General features: G+C 39.0%; 1 protein-coding gene across 2 annotated transcripts in view; it reads right to left on the reverse strand.

The window, feature by feature from the left end:
- Positions 1-24,926, reverse strand: part of MAP7D3 (MAP7 domain containing 3) — a 33,430-nt gene that overhangs the window by 999 nt on the left and 7,505 nt on the right. Inside the window, exons 5-18 of one of the 2 annotated variants that reach the window (XM_024240545.2) lie at positions 21,998-22,115; positions 21,221-21,325; positions 17,064-17,159; positions 12,318-13,066; positions 11,622-11,749; positions 11,168-11,376; positions 9,403-9,538; positions 8,058-8,205; positions 6,685-6,789; positions 5,607-5,660; positions 3,153-3,246; positions 1,515-1,713; positions 352-430; positions 159-256 (exon numbers count right to left, since the gene is read on the reverse strand). In XM_024240545.2, the coding sequence (XP_024096313.2) occupies positions 191-256; positions 352-430; positions 1,515-1,713; positions 3,153-3,246; positions 5,607-5,660; positions 6,685-6,789; positions 8,058-8,205; positions 9,403-9,538; positions 11,168-11,376; positions 11,622-11,749; positions 12,318-13,066; positions 17,064-17,159; positions 21,221-21,325; positions 21,998-22,115 (2,286 nt within the window). In that variant the 3' untranslated portion in view covers positions 159-190. The remainder of the gene's footprint in view (positions 1-158; positions 257-351; positions 431-1,514; positions 1,714-3,152; positions 3,247-5,606; positions 5,661-6,684; positions 6,790-8,057; positions 8,206-9,402; positions 9,539-11,167; positions 11,377-11,621; positions 11,750-12,317; positions 13,067-17,063; positions 17,160-21,220; positions 21,326-21,997; positions 22,116-24,926) is intronic. The other variant, XM_024240546.3, reaches the window with a different exon arrangement.

Here is a 24,926-nt window from a genome sequence, read left to right on the forward strand (position 1 = left end):
TGGAAGACTCTCACGTCATTCCTGCAGACCCACAACTGTCTTCTACTTCTCTTCCAAAGCTATATGGTGCAAAGACTGCCCTGGAATGGCTAGAAGGAGGGGAGCGGGTTCAGGGTCAATTGCCTTTCAAGAAAAAGGTAGATGAGATGAGGACTTACCCAAATGAGGAGAAACAGGTTTGCTGCTTCTCTTACCGTCTAAAGGTATCTGGGGACTTTGGCAAGATGTCATGGAATCCTTCAGATTTTGTTTGTGCCTGTCAGGAGAAAAATGTGACAAAGATAGTTCTGTGTGACTTACAATGTTGGTGATCTTGTCACAGATACGCTGCTGCTCATAATTCATACTAACAGAGGATCTGCTGGTGGTGTTGGTTTCATCCGCCTTTCTGGTTTTCGTTGTGTGACTGGTCATTCTTTTGGAAGATGGTCTGGAAAGAGACAGTTTGGTTAGAATCCCAATTATTCCCAAACCAAGGCTCTGGCCTAAAAGAAGCTTTGTCCTTTGATTAACTTCTAAGAAATGCCTTGGAATTAAAAAACATTTCAGAATCATAGAACAGGATGACTGAAAGGAACCCTAGAGATCACAGGACACACTGATTTTCAAACTGTATTCCAGAAAGCCCTAGGTCCCACGGAAGCACCAGGAGTAGGAGCAGCTAAGCATGCAGCACTCCAGAAACCATGCCCCTCCCTTAGATTGGTCAAGGATGCGGCCAGTGAGGTGTAGTAACAGAACTGGTACAGGTCCTCTAGCTCTAATGCTCCTTCCACATCATCACACCTCTCAGCAGACACCTGGTCCTGTGGGCCTTGCAGGTGAATGTCTTCTCAGGCAATTGCCCATGCAGCATTCCTTTCCATTAATCAGTTCCTGCTCTCCTGACCTAACTTTTGACCTTGTTTCCTTACATTGACAATGAGCATATTATGGCCGGGTGTGGTGGCTTACGCCTGTAATCCCAGCACTTTGGGAGGCCGAGGTGGGCAGATCACTTGAGCCAAGGAGGTTCAAGACCAGCCTGGCCAACATGGTGAAACCTCATCTCTTAAAAAAAAATGAAAAAAATAAAATAAAATGAGGATATTACTGTCACACTCAGAGTTGTGATAATTGAAATAGGTAATATAAAATGCCTGGCATATAGCAATCACTCAATAAATGTCTTCTTGCCCAACTTTATGAGATAACATTAACCAATGTGAACAAAAGTAAAGTTTGGAGCCAGATGTATCTGGAATTGAATTTGGGCTCTGCCCTTTAATAGCAGGATATTGGGCAAATAAAGCACCTAGCCTCTCTGACCCTCAGTCTCCTTGTCTTTATAAATGAGGATGATGATCCTTACCTAGCAAGGCTGTTGTGGGGATGAGTTTATTTCTATTAAGTCAAATATGTGACATGGTGTTTGGTACAAACTAAGAGCACAAGAGATCATATTATTTAGCATTCTAAGAATGTCAATCATAATCCTGCCAAGTTTATTTAGATAAGCTGGCTAAGTGACTCACCTTGAAACTACTTCCTGTATTGAAGTGTCTTTCATGCTTTTTTGTCTGAAGTTCTTCAAATCGCCATTAAAATATGTTTTTGGCTCTTTACGGACCTGGCTGGTATCATCTTCTAGAAATACCAGCTTGTGTGTCATTTTCTTGGCATTGTTGAATGGCATTTTAAATTTGGTAGGTGAGCCTGTGCCATTTAGAATGGCTAGGAAAAAAAAATAACACAATTAAATATGGAGTTTCAATAAAGAATTCAAGAAAAAGTGAAGGCTATGATCCTGATGGGATGGGGAGTGGGTATTGCCTGCCTGAAGGCAGGAAGAGTCAAGCAGCTGTACTCCTGGGAGGCAGGCCCAGCAGTCACAGAGTTTCCCGAGCCATGTCCCAGGCCACTGCTCAGCACACACACTCACCCTGCCCTTGAGGCACCAAGAGGCTACGTTTAAGGAATCTGTCCTTTTTCCTTTGCTAGGAAAGAATAATGACCAGAGATAAGACTGCTTCAGATTCTCACCCCTCCCCTGATCACTCACCTAGCCAATTCTGTTTGTGCATTTCGTCTTACCTCTAATTTTTTTTTTTTTTTTTTTTTTTGAGATGGAGTCTCGCTCTGTTGCCCAGGCTGGAGTGCAGTGGCACGATCTCCACTCACTGCAAGCTCCGCCTCCAGGGTTCACACCATTCTCCTGCCTCAGCTTCCCGAGTAGCTGGGACTACAGGCGCCCGCCACCACGCCTGGCTAATGTTTTGTATTTTTAGTAGAGACGGGGTTTCACCGTGTTAGCCAGGATGGTCTCAATTTCCCGACCTCGTGATCCGCCCGCCTTGGCCTCCCAAAGTGCTGGGATTACAGGCGTGAGCCACCACCCTGCCTCGTCTTACCTCTAATGTTACCTTCTACCTTCGGCTTTCCTCAATGCCCTAAGGCAGACTGAGGGGCTCTTACTGCTATGTTCTCATTGTATTTTCACCAAACTTCTTTCAACCCAATCATCTTGTGGCAGTATTATGGTTTGCTCATATGTTTGTCTTCCCACTGGCTATGGCTCCTTCAAACTGAGGCCATGTCTTTTCACCCCTTCATCCCCAGCACCTAGTAGAGGACCTGACTTTCCTGTTCAACATCCACTGGTGGGAAAAATATGGACAAATAGTGTTTTCTCAAATGGCAATTACTGCAACTACAAAGTGGTTCCTACTTGTAAGGGAGTCAATGATACATCTGAGAAAGGATTCTTATTATGACATGGTTTCAATTTTTCTTAATGAAGTGGAAAGCAGATTTCCACCTGTGGTCAATCATGGATGGCTTGAGGAGCTGAGCTATGAAATGCTGGCAATCCTCACATTCAACTGAGAAAGAGCTGCTGTCTACAGTCTATTAGCATGATCTTTAAAATAATAAGCAGCAGCAGCAGATATTTATTGAGAGTTTATGTGTGAGACACTGTTTTTAGCATTACATGGATTTACCTCACTGAAATCTCATATCCACTCTAGGTATAGGACATTAGCTTCCCCTTTTTCAGATGGGAAAAACTCAGTACAGAAAGGTTAAGTGACCTGCCCAAAGCCACACAGCTCAAAAGCAGAGGAGCCCCTGGATATGAACCTGAGCAGTCTAGCTCCTAAATGGTGACTAACCTGATGGAAACATTTCATTCAATGAGTCCTTGTCGCTTTCTTCGTTGTCAGCCTCAGCCTCTTCATATATGTCATGGCTGGATGTTTCTGCGACCTACGATTAAAAAAGGAAATCTTGATTATGCCTAATATTCAATCAGCCTGGTTTAGAATTTCAACAAAGTCTGACTTCAAAGCTGGACTGATGGCTAATTTTTGTCATTTCAACGAAAAGGTAAAAAAATCTAACCTCTTTTAACTGGCCCCAAGAATCTACAGGGGATAGGGACAGGTACCCGTAGCTGCGTCTTTTAGCTAGGAAGACACTCAAGAATGAAAGATTTCCCTGGGCAGGAGCCAAGGGAATATAACTTTGGGTTGGCATTTGTTCTCTGCCTGCTCAGAACTTTAACTAAGGCGGGATGGGACTAGTCAGTGAATAGCTAAAAAGTTTTTGACTGCTGTTTTTTTTTTTGGGGAGGGGGGAGGACAAAGTCTCACTCTGTTGCCCAAGATGGAGTGCAGTGGCACGATCACAGCTCACTGCAGCCTCAAACTTTGGGACTCAAGTGATCCTCCCATCTCAGCCTCCCAAGTAGTTGGGACTACAGGCGTGTGCCAACACACCTGGCTAATTTTTAAACTGTTTTATAGAGACAAGGTCTCACTGTGTTGTCCAGGCTGGTCTTGAGCTCCTGGGTTCAAGAGATCCTCCTGCCTTGGCCTCCCAAAGTGCTGGGATTACAGGCGTGAGCCACCGCACCCAGCCTTTGGTTGCTGCTTGAGGGAAAACTCCCAATGAGTTGAATGAACTTTGACATGATGACTCCAAGCACTTTTTGGAAATGGCATTTCTACTCTAAATTCTCATGTCATTTAATGTAAATGACCACAACTGGGTAATTACAAACAGACAAAATATCAGTCTTGTAGCATAGAATGTAAAAAGCACAGAATCTGGAGGAAAAAGGCCTTGAATACATGTGCTCCATCAAAAGACATGACATTGGGGTAAGCAAATAATGATGAAACAGACCACAAAGACACTCACCATAAGGGAAAAAATGATAAATTTGAACTTGTTAAAATGAAGAACTTCTGTCTGGTTCATCAATAGACATTAGGAGAGTGTGAGGCAAACTATGGCATGGAAGAAGATACCTGCAATATATATATCCAAAGGACTCCTGACCAGTGTAGGTAAAAATGCCTACAATTCAATCAGAAAAAGGCAGGTGACAAAATAAGAAAATGGGCAAATGACTTGAAAAGGTACTTCACCAAAGCAAATCTCCAACAGGCCAGTAAGCATTTATGAAAAGGTGCCTAACTTCATTAGTCATCAGAAAATACTGGTAAATTCAACAACATTAAAATCACAATGCAGGGTGCGGTGGCTCAAGCCTGCAATCCCAGCACTTTGGGAGGCTGAAGCGGGTGGATCTCTTGAGCCCAGGAGTTCAAGGCCAGCCTAGACAAAATGGCAAAATCCCGTTTCTACAAAAAAATAAATAAATAAAAAATAAAAAATTAGCCAGGTGTGGTGGCATGCACCTGTAGTCTCAGCTACTTGGAAGGGTGAGATGGGTGGATTGCTTGAGCTTGGGAGGTGGAGGCTGCAGTGAGCCAAGATTGCACCACTGTGTTCCTGCCTGGGTGACAGAGCAAGACTCTATCTCAAAAAAAAAAAAAAAAAAAGAAAAAGAAAAAAAGAAAAAAGCTTCTATCCAGAAGAGGACAGCATTAAGAAAAGATAAACTGGCCGGGCATGGTGGCTCACACCTGTAATCCCAGCACTTTGGGAGGCTAAGGTAGGTGGATAACCTGAGGTCAGGATTTCGAGACCAGTCTGGCCAACATGTTGAAACCCTGTCTCTAATAGTAATACAAAAATAGCTAGGCATGGTGGCGCACGCCTGTAATCCCAGTTACTCAGGAGGCTGAGGCAGGAGAATCACTTGAACCCAGGAGGTGGAGGTTGCAGTGAGCCGAGATCACACCACTACACTCTAGCCTGGGTGACAGAGCGGGACTCTGTCTCAAAAAAAAAAAAAAAAAAAAGAGAGAAATGATCAGCGTTTGAGGTGATGGATTTGCTAATTATCCTGATTTGATCATTACACATTGTATACAAAAAAAAAGAAAAAAAGAGAAAGAAAAGATAAGCTGTAAACTGGGAGAAGGTATCTGCAACACATAACCAAAAAAGAAGCAGTATCTATAACATTTAAAGAACTACAATGAGACAAATCAACCCAAAAGTCTTGGGCAAAAGATAAAAAAAAAACATTTCACACAAAACAAACATGAGAGCTAACTAAAGGTATGAAAACATGGTCAACCTTGTTAATAATCAGGGAAATGCAAATGTAATACTTTATTTCATCACCACCAGATTGTCTAAAGTGAAAAACTCGGCAATAATGTGAAACAAGAGGCATTCTTATACACTGCTGGTAGGAGTATGGAGACTACCTTTGAGGCATTCACATCTGTCTTTCTTGTCCGCTTCATAATTTCTTCTATTCTCTATTTAAAGGAAAATAAAAATTCAAACATGAAAACAGATTAGAAACCAAACAGTTGTCCTAAAGGAGTTGATTATCCCCATTTCACAGAGGTGGACAATGGCAGTGATTGCTCCAAAACCACAAATATTACCAACAAAAGGCTTATGGTGGCAGTTGAGTCCCCTATCCCAATCCCAGTTTCAGCTACAAAATGCCCTGAATGATGACCGCTGTATTTGTTACAACACAAACATCCAAATGACAACCTCACTCCTAATTTTGCATATGCAGAAATTCATTACTTAGACTAAGCATATATTATTGCAAACCAATTGGAGCTTTTAACATAATTTTAGTCTTTAGTCTTCAGCTGATTCTTGAAGCCAATGTTAATGAAAATAATACACCTCAATGATGCCACACTGTTATTGTGTTAATGAAGAGAGAAGATAGGAGGTGGAGGAGAAATATATTTCTAGGGAAGGACAGGAATTCTCTCTCCTGTGCACACTTCTTTCCCTGCGGTGAGGAGAGTTGCAGCTCCCTGGCCCCCTCAAGGTGACCAATCTACTACCAGATAGGCCTTGCAGCAACTCAGCCTGGACCAGGGCTGCAGATGAGCTCACATGTGGCCCTACCGTAAAAATAGCCTGCACCTTGGCCTCTCAAAGAGGCCTGCAGTTTCTGTTTCTCCCCATGTAGTTGCTGCAATTTCCAGCCAGTTTAGAAGAAAGTCTTAACTTCTACCAACCCCTACCATGACTGGAGTCCTTCTGCTCAGAGGAGTTTTATTACCAGAGGTTTGATATAGTGAGACATCACTGTAATGGCCATCAAGGGTCCATGATGGGGAGGCATGATCAGTAAGAGGACAGCCCTCTATGTAGGAGAGGTCAGATCCTTGGATAAGGAAGAGAATCGAGTGGGAAAACCACCAGGAGCTAGCATATATCAGATTTGTGATTTTTAAAAACATGCTGACATCAGGTGCCCAACATTGTTTTAAACACAGAATCAAGTCCCCCCAAAGAGAGAGCGAGTACCTTTTTCCTTTCTAACCGTTCTTGTAAATTTTGTAACATAATTCTCTCGTGTTCTTTCTTGCGTTTGTCAGCTTCCTCTTGAGCTTTTATTTTGGCATCCCCTTTCTAGGAAATTTGCATAAAAATATCATTTAATCTCAAGATACCTGAGTGACATCAGAGAACTCTAGTTTAAAAATTTCAACGGTAAATGTTATCTAGTATAACAAGAGTGTAACCTTTTGAATGAGGGTTCCTATATTATGATATTTGTGGATTGTCAATTTTCAAAGCACTAGTTAGAATGCACAAAGCTAGGCTAAATGTTATCTTGAGGATTCAGGACCACAGGGTCATTGTTATGAACATCACACCATCCTAATTCAAAGTATGTGACTGTGGAGCTATCCATTAACACAGTAACAGAAGCCAACAGCCTGACATTTCTCAAAAGCACTGAGAGGATTCTTGAAGGCACCCTCCTGAGAAATGCAAGCATAAACAATCATATATAAAACATATGACCAATGCTGGTGAATGATACACTAAAAACTGGGAATATAAATTGGGCTATGGTAATAATTCAAACTGAGTATAGTCTGAGCTCAGTTTGGGCATTTATTTACCCAGTGACTTGACTTTAGATAGATGAGACATTCTTCAGTTAATGATTTTAAACTTGTAGAAGTATGTATGGTTTGTCTTATCTGTCACAGGGGTGTAAGGTCCAGTTGATGGAGCTGTATATGGTACCACACAATGCAAGATGGGGGAAACCAATGTAGGATGTGGAATCTGTTCAAGCAATTTGGATTTCAAATTAAAGACTACTAATCTACAATTTGCTGTTTTCTGCTTATTTCACTAGGAAAACATTCTATGGTTTTCTGAGGGTGGCTGACAATGACCTGCAGTGGTACTGGGTAATAGAGACTGTAAAATAAAAATGCAGCCAGAGGTTGGGCGCAGTGGCTTACACCTGTAATCCCAGCACTTTGGGAAGCTGAGGCGGGCGGATCACCTGAGGTCAGGAGTTCAAGACCAGCCTGGCCAACATGGTAAAACCCCATCTCTACCAAAAATACAAAAATGAGCTGAGCGTGGTGTCAGATGCCTATAATCCCAGCTACTTGGGAGGCTGAGGCAGAAGAATGGCTTGAACCTGGGAGGCAGATGTTGCAGTGAGCCAAGATCGTGCCATTGCACTCCAGCCTGGCTGAGAAGAGTGAAACTCCGTCTCAAAATAAATAAATAAATAAATACAATAAAAAATAAAATGCAGCCAGAGAATCTGCTCATGTCTTCTTTCTCAGAGACAGAGATTTTTGCTCTGGGTTCCATCTGAACTTTATAATCTGGTTCTCATCCCCTGATAAAGTGTCAAGCCAGCAAACCTGCAGTGGTGCTTCCTGGTCTTCCTGATCCAGCCATCCTTTCTTCTTTTTAGTCTCCTTTTGTCGCTGCCCATCTTTGAGTTTCAAGAGGTCTTCTGCTTGGCCTCCAACTGCTTCCTTTGCCACGTCTTTTGATTTCTTAATCACCCTGAGAGTATTTAAATAATTGTTAGTATTTATCTTGATTGCTATCCTACTCAGCTTGCACTAGTATGTGAGTTTTTATAGTGAAACTTCCTGTGTATAGTAATACAATTTATATCTACACCAGAGTCACTACATCTTCTGTGTTGTTACTATATAGAAATTACACAATTCCACCCCTTTTTAAAGAGAAAAACTAGCCATCGGGAGCAGAAAAATATTTCAATCAAGTAATAGATTACTTTGCTTGTTAAAAAACACACATACGTGACAGGAAATCATTCCTTAACTGTCTTTGAGACACGACATCCCCTAAAAGGCCTTATTTACACGTGCTCACACCCAATCTCTCGTGGGGATAACAGAGATAATTTAGAGGAGAGTCTGGTGGTTCCCTAGTATTCAGCACTTTCAAATGCTAAATCGGCTCTGTTTATATGAAGCGATGAATAATATTCTTCGAGTTAGAGGGTTTTTTTTGTAATTCATAATATTCCCTTCTTTTTCCCAAGCCCATATAAGCATATGGAAAATGTGTGATTATTTCAAATAACACTAAATACTTAAAAGCAAAGTCAGTACTGTTGTTATTCCCTGCAGCCAGTGGACAGAGGTTTACATTATAAGGCCCGACATAAAATAGGCCTCAAGATGGAGGAACAAGAAACCTTTGTTAGAATTTGAATGCACACAACTGTACATGAGATTTGCTGCCCACAAAGGAAATCCTTCTAGCAATGACTCACTGGCCTGATGAGATACAGGTGTCACAAAGATCACAGGAAAAGTAAAACATGAGTAAGTATAATTTTCAGGTTTAAAAATCCTGACGTTACAAGTCTTTTAAAATAAAGGGCTGACACTAGTGAACACAAACAGATCTGTTCTTATATACCACTCTGGTGCTGAGAGATCAAATCCTGAATGTGAGTTTGGTCTCTGTGCATCCTCCTAGCACACCTTAATGGCACATGATGTATGGAGGCTAAAAAGGACTGTGCCATTTATCCACACACCAGGGTCCTTAGCCATTTACAAGGGCTTGACATGCTTCCTATACAGGCAATGAGGCACTTCTGATCCTCACTGAAGAAAGTCAATTGTTCTTTGAGAATTTATAACTTGAGGGTAAAATTTTGACTTTCAAAAATTTGGGCCCCACTCAAGATTTATAGTATAGGAAGGAAGATTTTGTGCTGACCTTCGCTGCATTTCTTCCCGTTGTCTTTCTTCTTCCTCTTTTTCTCTTTGTTCACGAGCAAGGCGGCGCAATTCTGTCAAAATTTTTGTTGCCGCCTCAGCATTCATAATACCTGCAGTACTCTTATTACCAGACTCTAGTTTAAATAAATATGTGCAACAGTTAGAGAGCTAATCAACTCTCACTCCAACAAAGAAGTGCAACACAATCCAAAACATTAAAATATATATATATGTGCATAGTCCAAAATTTATAAATCACAAGCAAACTATAGGTGGTTATATAACAGATTTTGTTCAAACTGCACCCCCAACAACAGCAGAAGCATTTTGTTTCTTTTTAACACCTACTTGTTCCAAAATGAAATAATGTACTTCTACTTTCGTTTTAGTGGTTTTGAGATAACTGAATCAACTGACCCCATGGGAAAAGAGTAAGAAATACTGAATATAGAGGAAGACAAGCTTATGCTCGGTCCGAACGAAGGGTACAAATATCTTAAATACTCAAACAAAAATGTAGCTGGTATACATTTTGAGATTTGTGCATCATTTTTACTATATGATTACTATTTAGCTAAACCTTGATAATAATGTATACATTTGGTTGATCATAGAGTAGCTAACTGTAGATAACAAAACCAAGACTATCAGTAAAATAAGGTGAGTACACAGAGGCATATTATAATATTTTGGTCTATATAACTACTAATTTATTTTAAATAAATCACATATGAAAATGAGAAGACATATCAGGAATGAATAATCTGTAATTAAAAGACTGTTTCTGTTACAAAAAATTCACTGTGGAATTCCCTAAAAAAGCAAAATTCCCCAGTGTGTTTTTGAAATTAAGTAATGTCCATGGGTATTAAGAATGCATCTGACAGGCAAAATAGCAATATGGCACTTTCAGGAATACTACACAAATCAAGGGACACCACATCATGGCCTACATATAGAAATGAACCTAAATCTTGGGAAAAACCTGCTTATCCATGAGTGGATGTGCTCTCTCCAAGAACCATCACTATCAGAGCTAGAAGGGATCTTAGGAATCACCTAGACCAAACCTCTCATCCGACCTGTGCTTTTTTTTTGATACGGGGTCTCACTCTCTCATCCAGACTAGAGTGTAAAGGCACTATCACGGCTCACTGCAGCCTCCACCTCCTGTTCTCAGGCAATCCTCCTACCTCAGCCTCCCTACTAGCTGGGACTACAGATGTGTACCACCTTAAGCTAGGCGGTTATGGTATAATATGGCTTACTCTTATCCTCAACCCCCTAACCGAATATATAGCCTACCCTTTCCACATCAGGCGCGTGTGTGTGTGTGTGTGTGTGTGTGTGTGTGTGTGTGTGTGTGTGTATTTGTATTTGTATTTTTTTTGTAGAAACAGGGGTCTCTCTCCTATGTTGCCTGGGCTGGTCTCGAACTCCTTGGCTCAAGCGATCCTCTCACCTCAGCCTCCCAAAGTGCTGAGATTACAGGCGTGAGCTACCATGCTTGGCCAGACCTATGCTTTTAAAAGCAGTTCCAAAAACGGATTTTTCAAAACAAAGGGGTGAAAAGAAAGCTTTGGCAAGGACAAACACAGAAGATACATTCCAATGTACCAGAGATTGGTTAGATTCTTTCTTTCTAAAAGGAAAATAATTCCCTAAAGTTCTCTCAATTGGGGAATAAAATGAAGTGAACCTTTCCCAGAATACAGTAAGATTCTCTGTGTTGCTAAGATAAACTTCTTAGTGAAGGAACTTACCTTCACAGATCATATGCCTTTGGCTCAAAGCCTCACATCTGTTAGTGGTTTTAGAAACTGTTTCTTTTTTCTTTCTGACAGTACTTGATGCACTTTGCACAGACAGGGTGTGTTGAATAGGCATTATTTTATAAGGAAAAGAAGTCTGTGGTGACTGTTTTGAAATAAGTGGTAATGGTGATGGAGGGCGGTTCTTTTGGATTTGCCTGCTGAGAAAAAGTAATACACATTTGCTAATTAATTTTCAGTGTACAATTTCATAAAATATAAGATGCTATTATGAGACGACATTATAATCGGGGAATTTTTCTGAAAAGTAAATCCCTTTTTACAGGCTTTTTTCCCTTTACATTTGTGTTACCATGCATACTATATTATTTCACTCATGAAACATTGACACGGAATTTGTTCTAGTAAAATGCCTATCAGGAACAGTTGCGAATAAGCTGCTTACTTAGTGCTGATGGGAGACGGCAGACCACAAACATTTGCAGGAGATGATGACCATTTATAACACTCAGTGTATGATGATAGACGCTTCTTGGCAATAGGGATTAAGGCCTGTTTGTCCATTTCTGATTTCTGAACAGATAAACACAATATGGTAAATTACTAACAATTCTTTTACTACAGCTGGCTTTTTTTTTTTTTAAGAGAAAAACATTCTGAATAAAACATAATTAGAATTCTTTAAACTGCAATTTTCTTTTAGAGCATGAGAATCAGGACATTGATATTTGCTTCTGGACTAACAATTTACATTACACAATTCCAGGAGATCACAGAAATAACAGGTTTAAAAGAAATATTATCCTTCAAAACCAAACTCAATTTCCAAATCCTAATTCAGGGTTTAAAACATTTCTCAAAAAACATTTCTTCAGAGTTTAGAAAGAGTTCATATAAACTTACATTTTCTCCCTTCTAATAAAAACTCACTAATATTTCAGCTTTGGAGGAAAAGTGGTACAATGAACATCAGAGAATTTTAAATTCCTAGTTTAAGTGAGTTAACCTATTTTATTAATTATATTGCAGAATATTGTAAATAATATGCTGATTATGTTGTAAAATCTGACCTATCGTGAACTATACAACAAAATATACATATTTTAATAGAAAATTTGTCAATAACAGGCACTCGACAAACCTTTGGAGCGTCTCTCGCTTTTGCCTTGGGAGATGCTTCCATGCTTGCTTCAAGGGATGTCTTGGGGGATGCTTTCACCATCGCCTCAGGAGATGCCTCCATGCTCTCCTTGGGTGACCCTTTCACACTCTCCTTGGGGGCTACTTCTGCGCTCCCCTTGGGAGGTGCTTCCAGACTCCCCTCTGGGGCTGCTTCCACGCTCACCTCTGGCAGTGCTTCCAGACTCACTTCCGGGGGTGCTTCCAGGCTCGCCTCTGGGGGTGATTCCACACTTGCCTCTGGGGCTGCCTCCACACTCACCTCTGAGGGTGCTTCCAGGCTCACCTCCGGGGATGCTTCTATGCTCACCTTGGGAACTGTTTCCAGGTGTACCTTCAGGAGTGCTTCTATGCTCAACTCAGGGGATGCGTCCATGCTCATCTCAGAATCATATGTGCTCACCACAGGCGACACGTCCACGCTCACCATAGGGGATGAGTCCGTGCTCACCTCAGGGGCCATGCCCGCACTTGCCTTGGGGGACGCTTCCATGCTTGTGTTGCAGAATACTTCCACATTCACCTGGGGGGGTGCATCCACACTTGCCTTGGGAGGTGTCTCTACTTTCTCCAAGGGAGCCTCTTCTACTTTTGTTTGAAGAGGTATTTTCATTGTCGACATGGGAAACATAACAGCCATCAATTCGTCACTAGTACATTTACGCAAGGGTACAGTGACATACCGCATTACATAATTGGTGACGCCTGTAACTGAATGAGGACAGAGAATGAAATTCCCTAAGTTAGGAATCTGACAAGAAAAGGATGCATCAGGTACACAGTATAAGAACAGGAACAGAGAAAAGAGATTGTTTATTAGGAAAGCACAGGGATTACACACAACACAGGAAATGCTTAGTGAAATGGATGACAGACACAGGACAGAACTATCACAAAGTCAGTACTTCAGAAGCAACATTAACAACAGTCGTTGTAAAGGCAATAGTCTATTACAGATGAAAATAAGATGCTTCTCCAAAGTTGATGTTTGCAATAAGCTGTTTCTATTTTAATTATACTATATTTCAGAATAATTTTCACAAAAAATTACAAGATCTTCAACCCTTTCTAAAAGTAATCTAAACATCTTCACCAGGGCTAGAGATCTTACCATTATAGGTGATTATGTAAGACACTCTATATTTTAATGTTTTAGAATAGAATGTAAGGAAGAGCATTTTCTAGCCCATACTAAAAACTGTAATAAGACATTAATTAGAGTGGGTTGGATCCCCAAGGTCCTTTCCACCTTTAACAATCTAATTTTATTTTTCCTATGAAACGGACGAAAATGAATATTTGGTGCCAGGTAAGATGGAAGAAAGTGATTAATACCAATGTTTGGAACCAGGCAACCTCATCACCACTGGTGGGAGTATAGATTTGTATATTTTCTCTGGGGAGCATAAAAAGTACATACTGTTTGTTCTAGCAATTCTACTTCTAGGTTTACCCTTAGGAAAAAAAAATTACATAAATACATAAAAATGCATGTATAAAGTTGCTAATTACTGCACTGTTTATAATATTGAAACAATTGAAAATACCATCCAAATGTTCCAAAGGAAATGTGGACCATATTAAGGCAGTCACTAAGAGTAATAATACGCAGTATTTTGGACATAGAAGATAGAAAGCAGGTTATTTCATTTTGTGAAAAAAAATAAATGCAAAGAAAAATATGAAGTTACCAGTGAGCACTGGGATAATGGGGGATTAGATTAAAAACATCTTCTACACGAAATATTTATTGCTTATAGAAATATATATATATTTTTTTTCTGAGACGGAGTCTCGCTCTATCACCCAGGCAGTGGCGCAATCTTGGCTCATTGCAACCTCCACCTCCCAGGTTCAAGCGATTCTCCTGCCTCAGACTCCCAAGTAGCTGGGATTACAGACATGCGCCACCACACCTGGAAAATTCTGTATTTTTAGTAGAGAGGGGGTTTCACCATGTTGGCCAGTCTGGTCTTGAACTCTTGACCTCAGGTGATCCACCTGCCTCAGCCTCCCAAAGTGCTGGCATTACAGGTGTGAGACACCGCACCTGGCCTAATTAAACATTTTTCAAAAGGTATTTGGAGGTGGCTTCCTTAAGATCTGGTAAATTAAACTAAAAAAAAAAAAAAAGACCTGGTTAAATTTATCTGCCACCTCATCTTTAAGTATGGGTGGCAAATTTTCACCTAATCTTACCCCAAATTACCAAAGATTGACTACTTATGAATAAAACTTTTAGCTAAATTAAATGTTATCTTTTAGTCCCTTATTTTTAGTGAAGAAAGCATTTTATTTACATATCTACGTGTGCCTAAACAGTCACATTACACCAACAGTTTGTGCTACAGAAAATATAGTATGACTGGATTTTTATTAGCTATAAACTTTTAAGACAAAATATTGAGATTTTTTGGATGGTGGTAATAGAAATATCTCACCACAGACTGGTGGGAAAGGGAGACTAGCAGAAAATAACCTGACATACATATAATTGGGCATAAAAAAGTCAGGAATTAGAACAAAAGAAATAAGGCTGCAGTACAAGAAAGTCTGTGATAGCATTTAGATGCGTTTTACTAATCATATGAATACTAACAGAGAAAAAGCAAAGGGAGTGGGACATATACTGGAAAGGAAAAAGTGAAGGGGAAAAAAGAGAAAAAAAATCATAGGAACAATGCATTAGCCCTTTCCATTATTGGGAGTGGGGGCGGTCTTGCTATCCAAAGGCAAGTCTAATACCATATGTAAACTATAAATGAGAAAGTCCACACAACTCTGAAGATGTTTCATGTTAAGAACAATCTTTAGGTCTCTAACTAAAAGCTGAAGGGTGGCTCTATGCTATTCTTCCATATTTTAGGGGAAAAAAGGAAGGCAGAGTAGGAAACTTTCTCCCTTGAAATGAGTGAAGGTTTTCTATATTTTTAAAACCCATAGAACTTTAAAATTTAACAAACACCTCCGAAGTTAGCTATCTCATCCTACAAATTACCTGTCTCCCATATAACTGCCCTATCATGTTAGAAGTCATAAATAAATATGCAACATCAAATGCTGGGTAAAATCACTAATATGGTAACTACTGATTCAAACTATTTTGATGCCTAAATGCAACAAACTCAGTGATGAAGCCTGCTTTGAAATGCAAACACTTAACACCTCCTGGCTTTCCACCATATGCCTGTTACCTGGAACATCTTTTCCAGGGCTGGATAATGAAGCAGCACTTCTGCTTCTGGCTAATGACGCTTTTGTTGGGCCGAACAGACAACTGATTCAATTATTCTCTTGAGAACTGATATATGAGCAATGAGATATACGATGAGAACAAATCCAAAGGATTCCATTGGAGGTCTCACAAATGCAAAGCAAGAAAGAGCAATGCAAACTGCTCTCAACAGCAGCTTTCCCAGCAACACAAAACACTGAACACTGTCATCTGACTGGACTGCACTGTCAAAGAAGAGATCCTCAGAATAAAAGGAGAAAGGCCACAGCATACACACCAAAATAACTCTAAGGAAAGAATCTAGGTAACATTTCAAACAGAGTCATTCCCCACCGTATGAAATTTATGGAGGAACTCACACTTGAGGAAAAAAGTTGCACATGGCAAAACAACTTTTATAAAGATTCCTACAGACAGCACTGAAAATCATAATGGTCAAGTACACTGCCAAAGGCTCCAAGGAAGTGAATAAACACTTTTGTTAAAAGTAAATTTTGTTGTAAATATCTTGCTCCAATAAATCTTCATGTTCATAAAGATCCCTGTGTCAATGACATTTGTTCTAATAGGATTTGACCTGAATCAATTAAGTGGAGGGTCTTCTGTAAAGGAATGGTTTGGTATGAAACAAAAAGCAACAAATACACGTGAAAGGAAAATGCTAGGGAAAGGTGTTAAAAAGAAACTACTTTATGGCCAGACACGGTGGCTCACACCTGTAATCCCAGCACTTTGGGAGGCCGAGACGGGCGGATCATCTGAGGCCAGGAGTTTAAGACCAGCCTGACCAACACGGCAAAACTCCATTTCTACTAAAAATACAAAAATTAGCCAGGCGTGGTGGCAGGCGCCTATAATCCCAGCTACTCAGGAAGCTGAGGCAGGAGAATTGCTTGAACCCGGGAGGCGGAGGTTGCAGTGAGCTGAGATGGCGCCACTGCCCTCCAGCCTGGGCAACAGAGCGAGACTGTATTTCAAAAAAAAAAAAAAAGAAAGAAAGAAAGAAAAGAAACTACTTTATGTAAAGAAGTACTTTAGTAATCACTGTGAAATTCTGTGAATAATCAGCAGTGAAAATATGCACAAAGGATATATGTGGGTAATGCTATGAAGTAAGGGCAAAGCTTTGAAGTTCGAAATGTGGCCGGGTATTTAAACTTCCAAATCCAAATTAATAAAATACTGGAAGTGAATCAAATCCTCCAGTACACTCCTATCTATACCAATATTCTGTGATTTATTTCCTCAGCTGCATTATCCCCCTTGTCAGATGATGGCAGGAATTATATACTTCATTTAAAGACAGATTTTTCTGGCTTTAGCCAAATAAGCATGGCACCAAAGCCCACTTTTTAGTTTAAGAAGGAATATTTTGGCTTCCAATTTTGGGAATGATTTTTCAAGCAATTCAATGCTGACATAAAATACCTCTTTTAAATCACTATTTAAAATTTGTATTTAGAAGTAACTAACCACGTGGCTTCCTTTCTGCTTGTTCTTTATCAGCAGACGAATGTAGGTTACTTTCTCTTCTATTTAAAGATGAGCTTCTCTCCTTGTCTGTTTTCCCTAGAGAGCAAGTACAAAAGGAATATTAGTTTTCATAAACTACTAATTATCTCAGGAGTGAGATACTCCTTTTTCAAACATTTTTTATCTTCTCTACCTTGCTTATAAGACTTTACTTCAAATATTATGCAGAGATTCTATATCCCAAACTTAAAACGAGTTTATTCTTTACCTGAAATGAAAAAAAATTATTTAGAAAATGGTAAAAATTAAGAGGTAAAATATCTGATACTATCTGACATCAAAGTTCCCAAATTACAAACATACAACCCTTTAGACATGATGCCTAATACTTAAAAGTAATTTACACTTTAGTTATAACTAGTATTTTTGTTATATATGCATATATTTTAAAAACATATATACGTATACACACATGTACACACACACACATATGTGCACACACCAGTATAAAATGAAGAAAACATGAAACTCCAATATCAATCATTTAGATAAAAAGATATTTGTTCTTAACATAAAGAAAATGAATTATCTGAGTTATACATGTATCAACTTGTAGGCTCTAACAGACTGTCAGTGTTTTACCCTACAGAGCCATTCTTTTGATATCAGGTGTAAAGTTATTGATAGCTATAGCATCTGATTTCTGCATCATGGCCAAAAAAATGGCTTTCAGAGGCTCAGGTCCTGGACCTTACAAGTTAAATAGTTATAACTAGTATTTTAAAAATAAAAACGAATATTAACAATTGGTACAGATGCCATGATTTAAGCAAACCAAGGAGAAATAATCTGCTTCCGTGTAGACACTTTCATTTCACTTGAGATACTCTCGCTCAGAATACTGAGAAATGTCTCTTTAAAAAATAATTTCTCTTTCGGGGATTTGTAAACTAAAGTACATGTTGACAACACAGTATCATCTGAAAATTTCTTGAATTAATAATGTGATTGAGCAGCATGAACCACAAAGGTGGTTCGATCATGTGATTAAGTCGGTATCTTTCATTAGCATACTGCAAAAAATGACAAAATGGTGTGAGCAGTTATTATGAATCAGCGATGAGTAGAAAAAAAAGACTACTTGAATCAACTCAGATTTAAAATAGTTATTTAAAATATTACAGGTTAGATTATGAACTTCATTTGAGTTTAAAATGTTGATCTCTCTGGATTGCCCAGCTTTCATTTCAAGTTAAAGGTAAGACATTGTCAATATGGATTTTATTTCCTAGAAATCATTAATTATAGCATTCATCATTTCAGAGTGTGCAACATACTGTACCTTTAAGCAAGTTATTTCACAAAGTGTCTTCCACACATACCTTCTTGTATTAAAAGCTAATAAAGAAACCATTTTAAAAGTTTTATTTAGAATTGCTCCTTCACAGTACAATTTTACTAATTATTATCCTGAAGTCATAATCTGTCCCTTCTCTCTTTTTTTTTTATTATACTTTAAGTTTTAGGGTATATGTGCACAATGTGCAGGTTTGTTACATATGTATACATGTGTTATGTTGGTGTGCTGCACCCATTAACTCATCATTTAACATTAGGTATATCTCCTAATGCTATCCCTCCCCCCTCCCCACACCCCACAACAGGCCCTGGTGTGTGATGTTCCCCTTCCTGTGTCCATGTGTTCTCATTGTTCAATTCCCACCTATGAGTGAGAACATGCAGTGTTTGGTTTTTTGTGTTGCGATAGTTTGCTGAGAATTATGGTTTCCGGCTTCATCCATGTCCCTACAAAGGACATGAACTCATCATTTTTTATGGCTGCATAGTATTCCATGGTGTATATGTGCCACATTTTCTTAATCCAGTCTATCATTGATGGACATTTGGGTTGGTTCCAAGTCTTTGCTACTGTGAGTAGTGCCGCAATAAACATACATGTGCATGTGTCTTTATAGGAGCATGATTTATAATCCTTTGGGTATATACCCAGTAATGGGATGGCTGGGTCAAATGGTATTTCTAGTTCTAGATTCCTGAGGAATCGCCACACTGACTACATGTCTCATTAATAAGGCTTTTGCTCATTATACTGAATATGTAATAAATGTCTATGAGATAAATTTTTGCTAATTCCTGAAAGCAATTAGATAGTAAAACAGAGTCAATGCTTGTGGAACAATTAAGATATATTAAAATGAAAGTACATAAACATGGCATTGCAATTAATGTTATCTAATTTTTCTAAAGGATTTAGTTGTGAATAATAAATTAATTTTACCATATTATAAGTAAGGTGCCAGAGAAAATCTTCCCATATTAATCTATGAACGAACCCAGACTATATATAAAAGTGCTTTGGGAAAGCACATTGAGGGTGGAGGTGGTAAGTGGATGAACTTTTCTCAGACCAATACAAGAGAAAATGTGATATACTCAGACTGACAATAAAATAAAAGACCTCTCAAGCTCATCATTGAAATTTTAAGAGTCCTAAAAGTACAAATAACATAATGTAAGTTGGAACAAAAATCCTTTCCCCCTAGAAATCCTTTTCTAACATATTAAAAACTATATTGTTTTAGGCAAAAATGGAAATCTTTTCCATAAGGTTAACTACTGCTACAATTAATTATACTTTAAATTGTATCCAAAATCTTTTGCTGTACTGGAATTTTATAGCAATCAGCACTGCTCAAAAATTGTCGAGATACCTAATAATGCAAAACAAACATTTTAAAATTCAAACTATAATTATGCCTTATTCAATTCACAAGGCACGAAAGCCATCTTTCCTCATCATTTTTAATGGATAAGTTTAAGGGAATGATGTGGAAGTTGTTCTCTTTTTCCTCTCAAGAACACTCCTTTTTTTCCTCTGGAAAGAAAAGGGATCTTTTTTTTGGATTGATGGGTATGGTTGCCTAATCCATTTCAATTATCAGTGAGAGGCACCATGTGCTACAAGCCAGACATGGTTATTGACATACACTTGGGTATAGATTTTTCTTTTAATAAGGAACACTAATTAAAAGGGCAAACACCAGAAACAAAAAGACATTTGAATTATTCATAGTAGATAACTTCACTGTATTTGAAACAACTCTGTATTGCCATTAGGAAGAGTTGTAAAGTGGAGCTTGGCAATATGTCTATCATTAAACATCATTATCACATTATTTGCTTTTGGGGGAAAACACTGACTTACAAATGAAAGGTACAACTTAAATATCATGATCCATCTATCAAATGACCAAAATATAAACCACAGAAAAGGATGTTAGAGTAGAAATCACTGAATTTCTTGGAGTCTTAACTATAAAACAAGTAAGGCAATTATACTTGTCTGTCAAGTTTCTAAGATAATTGTGAATAACAAATATGATATATGTAATGCAGATCAACCTGTCCACTGCTATATATATGCTATTATTTTTCTAAAATGAGGTAATATTCACAATACTTAATGGAAATTGAATAACTAGTCTAACCAGTCCGTAGAAAACACAATTTCATTTATATGTTGGTAGAATATGAACTAATTTTCAAATAAATAATTATGCCACTTAATGGCAGTGTCTTTTGAACAAAATTTGTTTCAGTTTCAGCTACTGAGGTCCAATAATCCCATCTGATATGATTAACACAAACACCATGAAACAAGTATATTGATGAAAATACAAGGCCAGGCATGGTGGCTCACGCCTGTAATCCCAGCACTTTGGGAGGCCGAGGCGGGTGGATCCCTTGAGGTCAGGAGTTCGAGACCAGCCTGGCCAACATGATGAAACCCTGTCTCTACCAAAAGTACAAAAGTTAGCTGGGCGTGGTGATGCATGTCTGTAATCCCAGCTACTTGGGAGGCTGAGGCACAAGAATCGCTTGAGCCCACGAGGCAGAGGTTGCAGTGAGCCAAGATCATGCCACTGCACTCCAGTCTGGGCAACAGAGTGAGACTCTGTCTCAAAAAAAAAAAAAAAAAAAAGTATGACTATCTCTCTCCCTCTGCTGTAAAATAACATGGACTCTTCTGAAATAAACATAAATGTTCCACAATCTAAATAGGTGGTACCGTAAAAATATAAAGAACTCATTTCATTTAATAGAAATTCAGTAAAATACATGAAATAACTACTTACTTTTGGCAACGGAATTTTGAAGGCCTGCAGATGACAAAGGCATTTGTCTGATTAAAGCAGAAGTACCCTGTTCAAGTTTTTCAGTAGATGCAGATCGTTTATTGGCTGAGAAAAGACATAATACTTACTGTAATCATATTTCAAGGAGGAAAGCATCATTAACTGAAACAAAATGAGTTTTCATGATGTAGTTCTATGGAGCACAGACTTACATTACTCAAGTTCACAATATCACTGCCCGTCAATCCTTTTTTTTTAGTAGAGACGGGGCTTCACCATGTTGGCCAGGCGGATCTTGAACTCTTGACCTCAAGTGATCTGCCCGCCTTGGCCTCTCAAAGTGCTGGGACTACAGGTGTGAGCCACGGCAACTGGCCAATCCTTTTAAACTATATAAATTTTACTTTTGTTTTCTGAAATTGTGTAGAATTATGTGCATATAAGAAAATTTACACTGAATCAATAGTAGACAAGGCAGACTTATTTTTAAAAATATGCATTCGATAAGCTGTGTAAAGCTTAGTCATTATTCAGCATTTTTCTGCTGATTGTAAGTTTAAATAAGATTTTAGGTATATTGAGCTAAATAAAATCTACTATAACATTTCACCTGTTTCTTTTGCAATGGCATATGATACAAATTTAAATTTACTATGTACAGTATTTTTGTTTAGGATACAAACACTAAAATCTTGCTGTAAATGCAAGCTTCTACTCATAGCCAATATTTAAACAAGAACATAAACAAACTTAAAATTTAACAGGTATATTAATTACCAGTTTTGCTCTCAGAATTCGCCATTGCAGAGCCTCCCCATGACCATCTTTTTTGCTGATAATCATCAGCAAGTCTCCTCCGTTCCAAAGTACGATAAAGAATGGCTGTAAATTTTTCCTATTTAAAATAAACGCCAACATATTTTTACATATTCATTATATTAGTATAATTTTGATCTGTGGTTTATAAAATAAACCATAACCAAATTTCTATCTCAGGTGAAAGTTTAAAATAATTGGAGATATGTCTCAGCTATCAATCAATACCAGTGCTTCTCCTAAATAACTCATTTTTTTTTTTATCTTACGGACCTTGCATTAAGAAAATGACCATGCTTTCCTCTTTGTTTGTATCATCAGGAAATGTAGAGCCAAATGTGTAGCCTCTTTCTAGCAACTGTACAAAGACTGATTGGTATACTTTTGTGTATGCTAATCATACCTTATGTTTTATTTGCCTAAGTTAATTTTCCCCTCTGCTTGATTCCCCCAACCATTTATTTTATCATCTGGTGTGGTATGTATTTTTAAGTCACCTTAAATTCTTTGTGGAATGAGGCAGGGGAAAAATCAGCACACATATAAGTTAAATTTATACCAGAATCATCTATTATACTCACATCTGTAACAGCTAAAATTCTGGTGTTAACTAATAAAAATAAAGTTTCAAAAAAGATAATCAATATATTTGTCTTGACCTCAACTTTAACTGGTCAAGACAACAGCTATACAAAGTAAATACCATGCTGCAGCAAAACAACTCCACTTCCAGAAATGAGCTCTTCTCTCAAATATTTCTCATCCTTGTACTGTGCCCTACCATGAACTCAGGCAAGCAAATCAACTTTTAGGACCAGAGGTCTTCTATTTTTCCCTAACGACAACCATTTCATAGCAAACACCATCCTTACAAAGCCTCTACTGTTTCTACCAAGGGCAAAGATAAACGTACTAGGAAAATGGAGAGGAGCCATATCTTCTGAGAAGAAAGCAACTGCAATTCTTAAAATAAAGTTGATATAATGGGCAACATTTGAAAATTATATTTTCTAACAGAAAGGCAGTTGTTCTGAATTACTTAGAAACCCTGAAACTATAATAGACTAAAAACAAAGATTAACTTTGTATTATTAAACTATTTTTGATTCTATTCCACTGTTTCCAAATGCATTACCTACTGTGCTCTCTTCCAGGTCCCTTCTCACATCGTGGCCACCCAGGGCTCACATGGAAGTTCCTATCCCATTTCATATACACCTCCTGTCCACACTCATCCCTCCTCACACCACTGAGTCTGGGTTTTTTTTTTTTTCTGCTCTCCAGAATTCCTCTCTTTTGCTATATGTAGCCTGCTTACAGTGTTCCATGTCCCCTGTTCTGTCTGGGACTCCCCCACACTAGCTATCTGGGGTTTTCTTTTGCCCCTTCTCCTGCCATGTCTGTGGCTCCCTTTCTGTCTGCAGTGTCATTTTGCTGCATTCTCTTCTCTGTGTTCTCTCTGGCAGCTCCCTCTTTCTCTAAGATAGTCTTTATTTTTTGGTCTCAGTCCCTGTGACTTGTCTCTCTCCTCCATGGACTCCCACTCACTCTACACAGTTTATATTTCACTTTCTTTGGTTCTTTACTTAGTTCTTGGTTCTTTCTTGGTTTATCTTTATTTAGTTCATTCTCTCTCTTTCTCTGGCCTTCATCTCTTCACCACAGATAAGTAAAATAAGAGAGATGTTTCACAGAAGATGATGGAAAGTGACAGAAATTCTGAATGAGAGTCTACCAAATACTAGAGCATGAAACAGAGCATAAACAACCACAGAAAAGGGTTCAGAAAGAGAGAGATAGAGAGATAGTACACCATGGATGGGGAAAAAGTGGCACAAGAAGTGTCCTAGAATCAGGAAGCTCTCCAGATAGGGTGCAGGGCTGGAGAGGAAGCACGTACAAGAGCAAAGGTATGGATGAGGAGGGAGGAAACTGAGCACCGCAGAGAAAGACAAGAGGAAGCTTCATGGGAGAAATGGAATCGAAGAGAAAAGGAGAGAAAAAGAAATGCAAATATTAGAGTGACAGAAAATAAGAGAGGGAAATAAAAATACAACACACAGAGAGAATGGCAGGCAGAGGATACAAAGATGGGGAAAAACAGATAGAAGCTAAGACAGACAGAAGAAAGAAAACCAAGCTGCCTCCGGCAGAAAAAGGCCACAGTCAGAGACCAAAAGACAGACTAAGGCTTATTTAGGGACACTTAAGAATCCCTGTAATGCGCTGGGCACAGGGGCTCACGCCTGTAATCCCAGCACTTTGGGAGGCCAAGGAGGGTGGATCACGAGGTCAGGAGTTCAAGACCAGCCTGGCCAAGATAGTGAAACCCCATCTCTACTAAAAATACAAAAATTAGCCAGGCGTGGTGGTGGGCGCCTGCAATCCCAGCTACTTGAGAGGCTGAGGCAGGAGAATTGCTTGAACCCGGGGGGCAGAGGTTGCAGTGAGCCAAGATCACGCCACTGCACTCCAGCCTGGGCGACAGAGTGAGACTCTGTCTCAAAGAAAAAAAAAAAATCCCTGGAATAAAGAGAAAGAGAGAATGCCAGGAAGATAGAGGACAGTGTCACAGTGACCACGCTAGATTCAAAAGGAGTCAAGCATACTCCAAGTCAAGTAGTGAAATGACCTACAAGAGAAAAATTCGGTGTCAGAGAGAATCATACGGAATGAGACAGGTAGCCAGATGCCCAGTACCACAAAAGACAAACTGAAGAAAGACAGAAGTGAAAAAGAGAGGGCATAACAAAGCCACAGACTCATCCCAACAGAGTGCCAAAGACACCAAAGGAGAATCCACAAAGGAAAAGAGAGGGGCAGTGCCACAAAACGAGAGCAAGAATGCTGACTCTGAACCACACATCCAGAGGGGCCCTGTCAGGAAAGG

The sequence above is a fragment of the Pongo abelii genome, chromosome X (assembly GCF_028885655.2).
Source record: "Pongo abelii isolate AG06213 chromosome X, NHGRI_mPonAbe1-v2.0_pri, whole genome shotgun sequence".
Lineage (NCBI taxonomy): Eukaryota > Metazoa > Chordata > Mammalia > Primates > Hominidae > Pongo > Pongo abelii.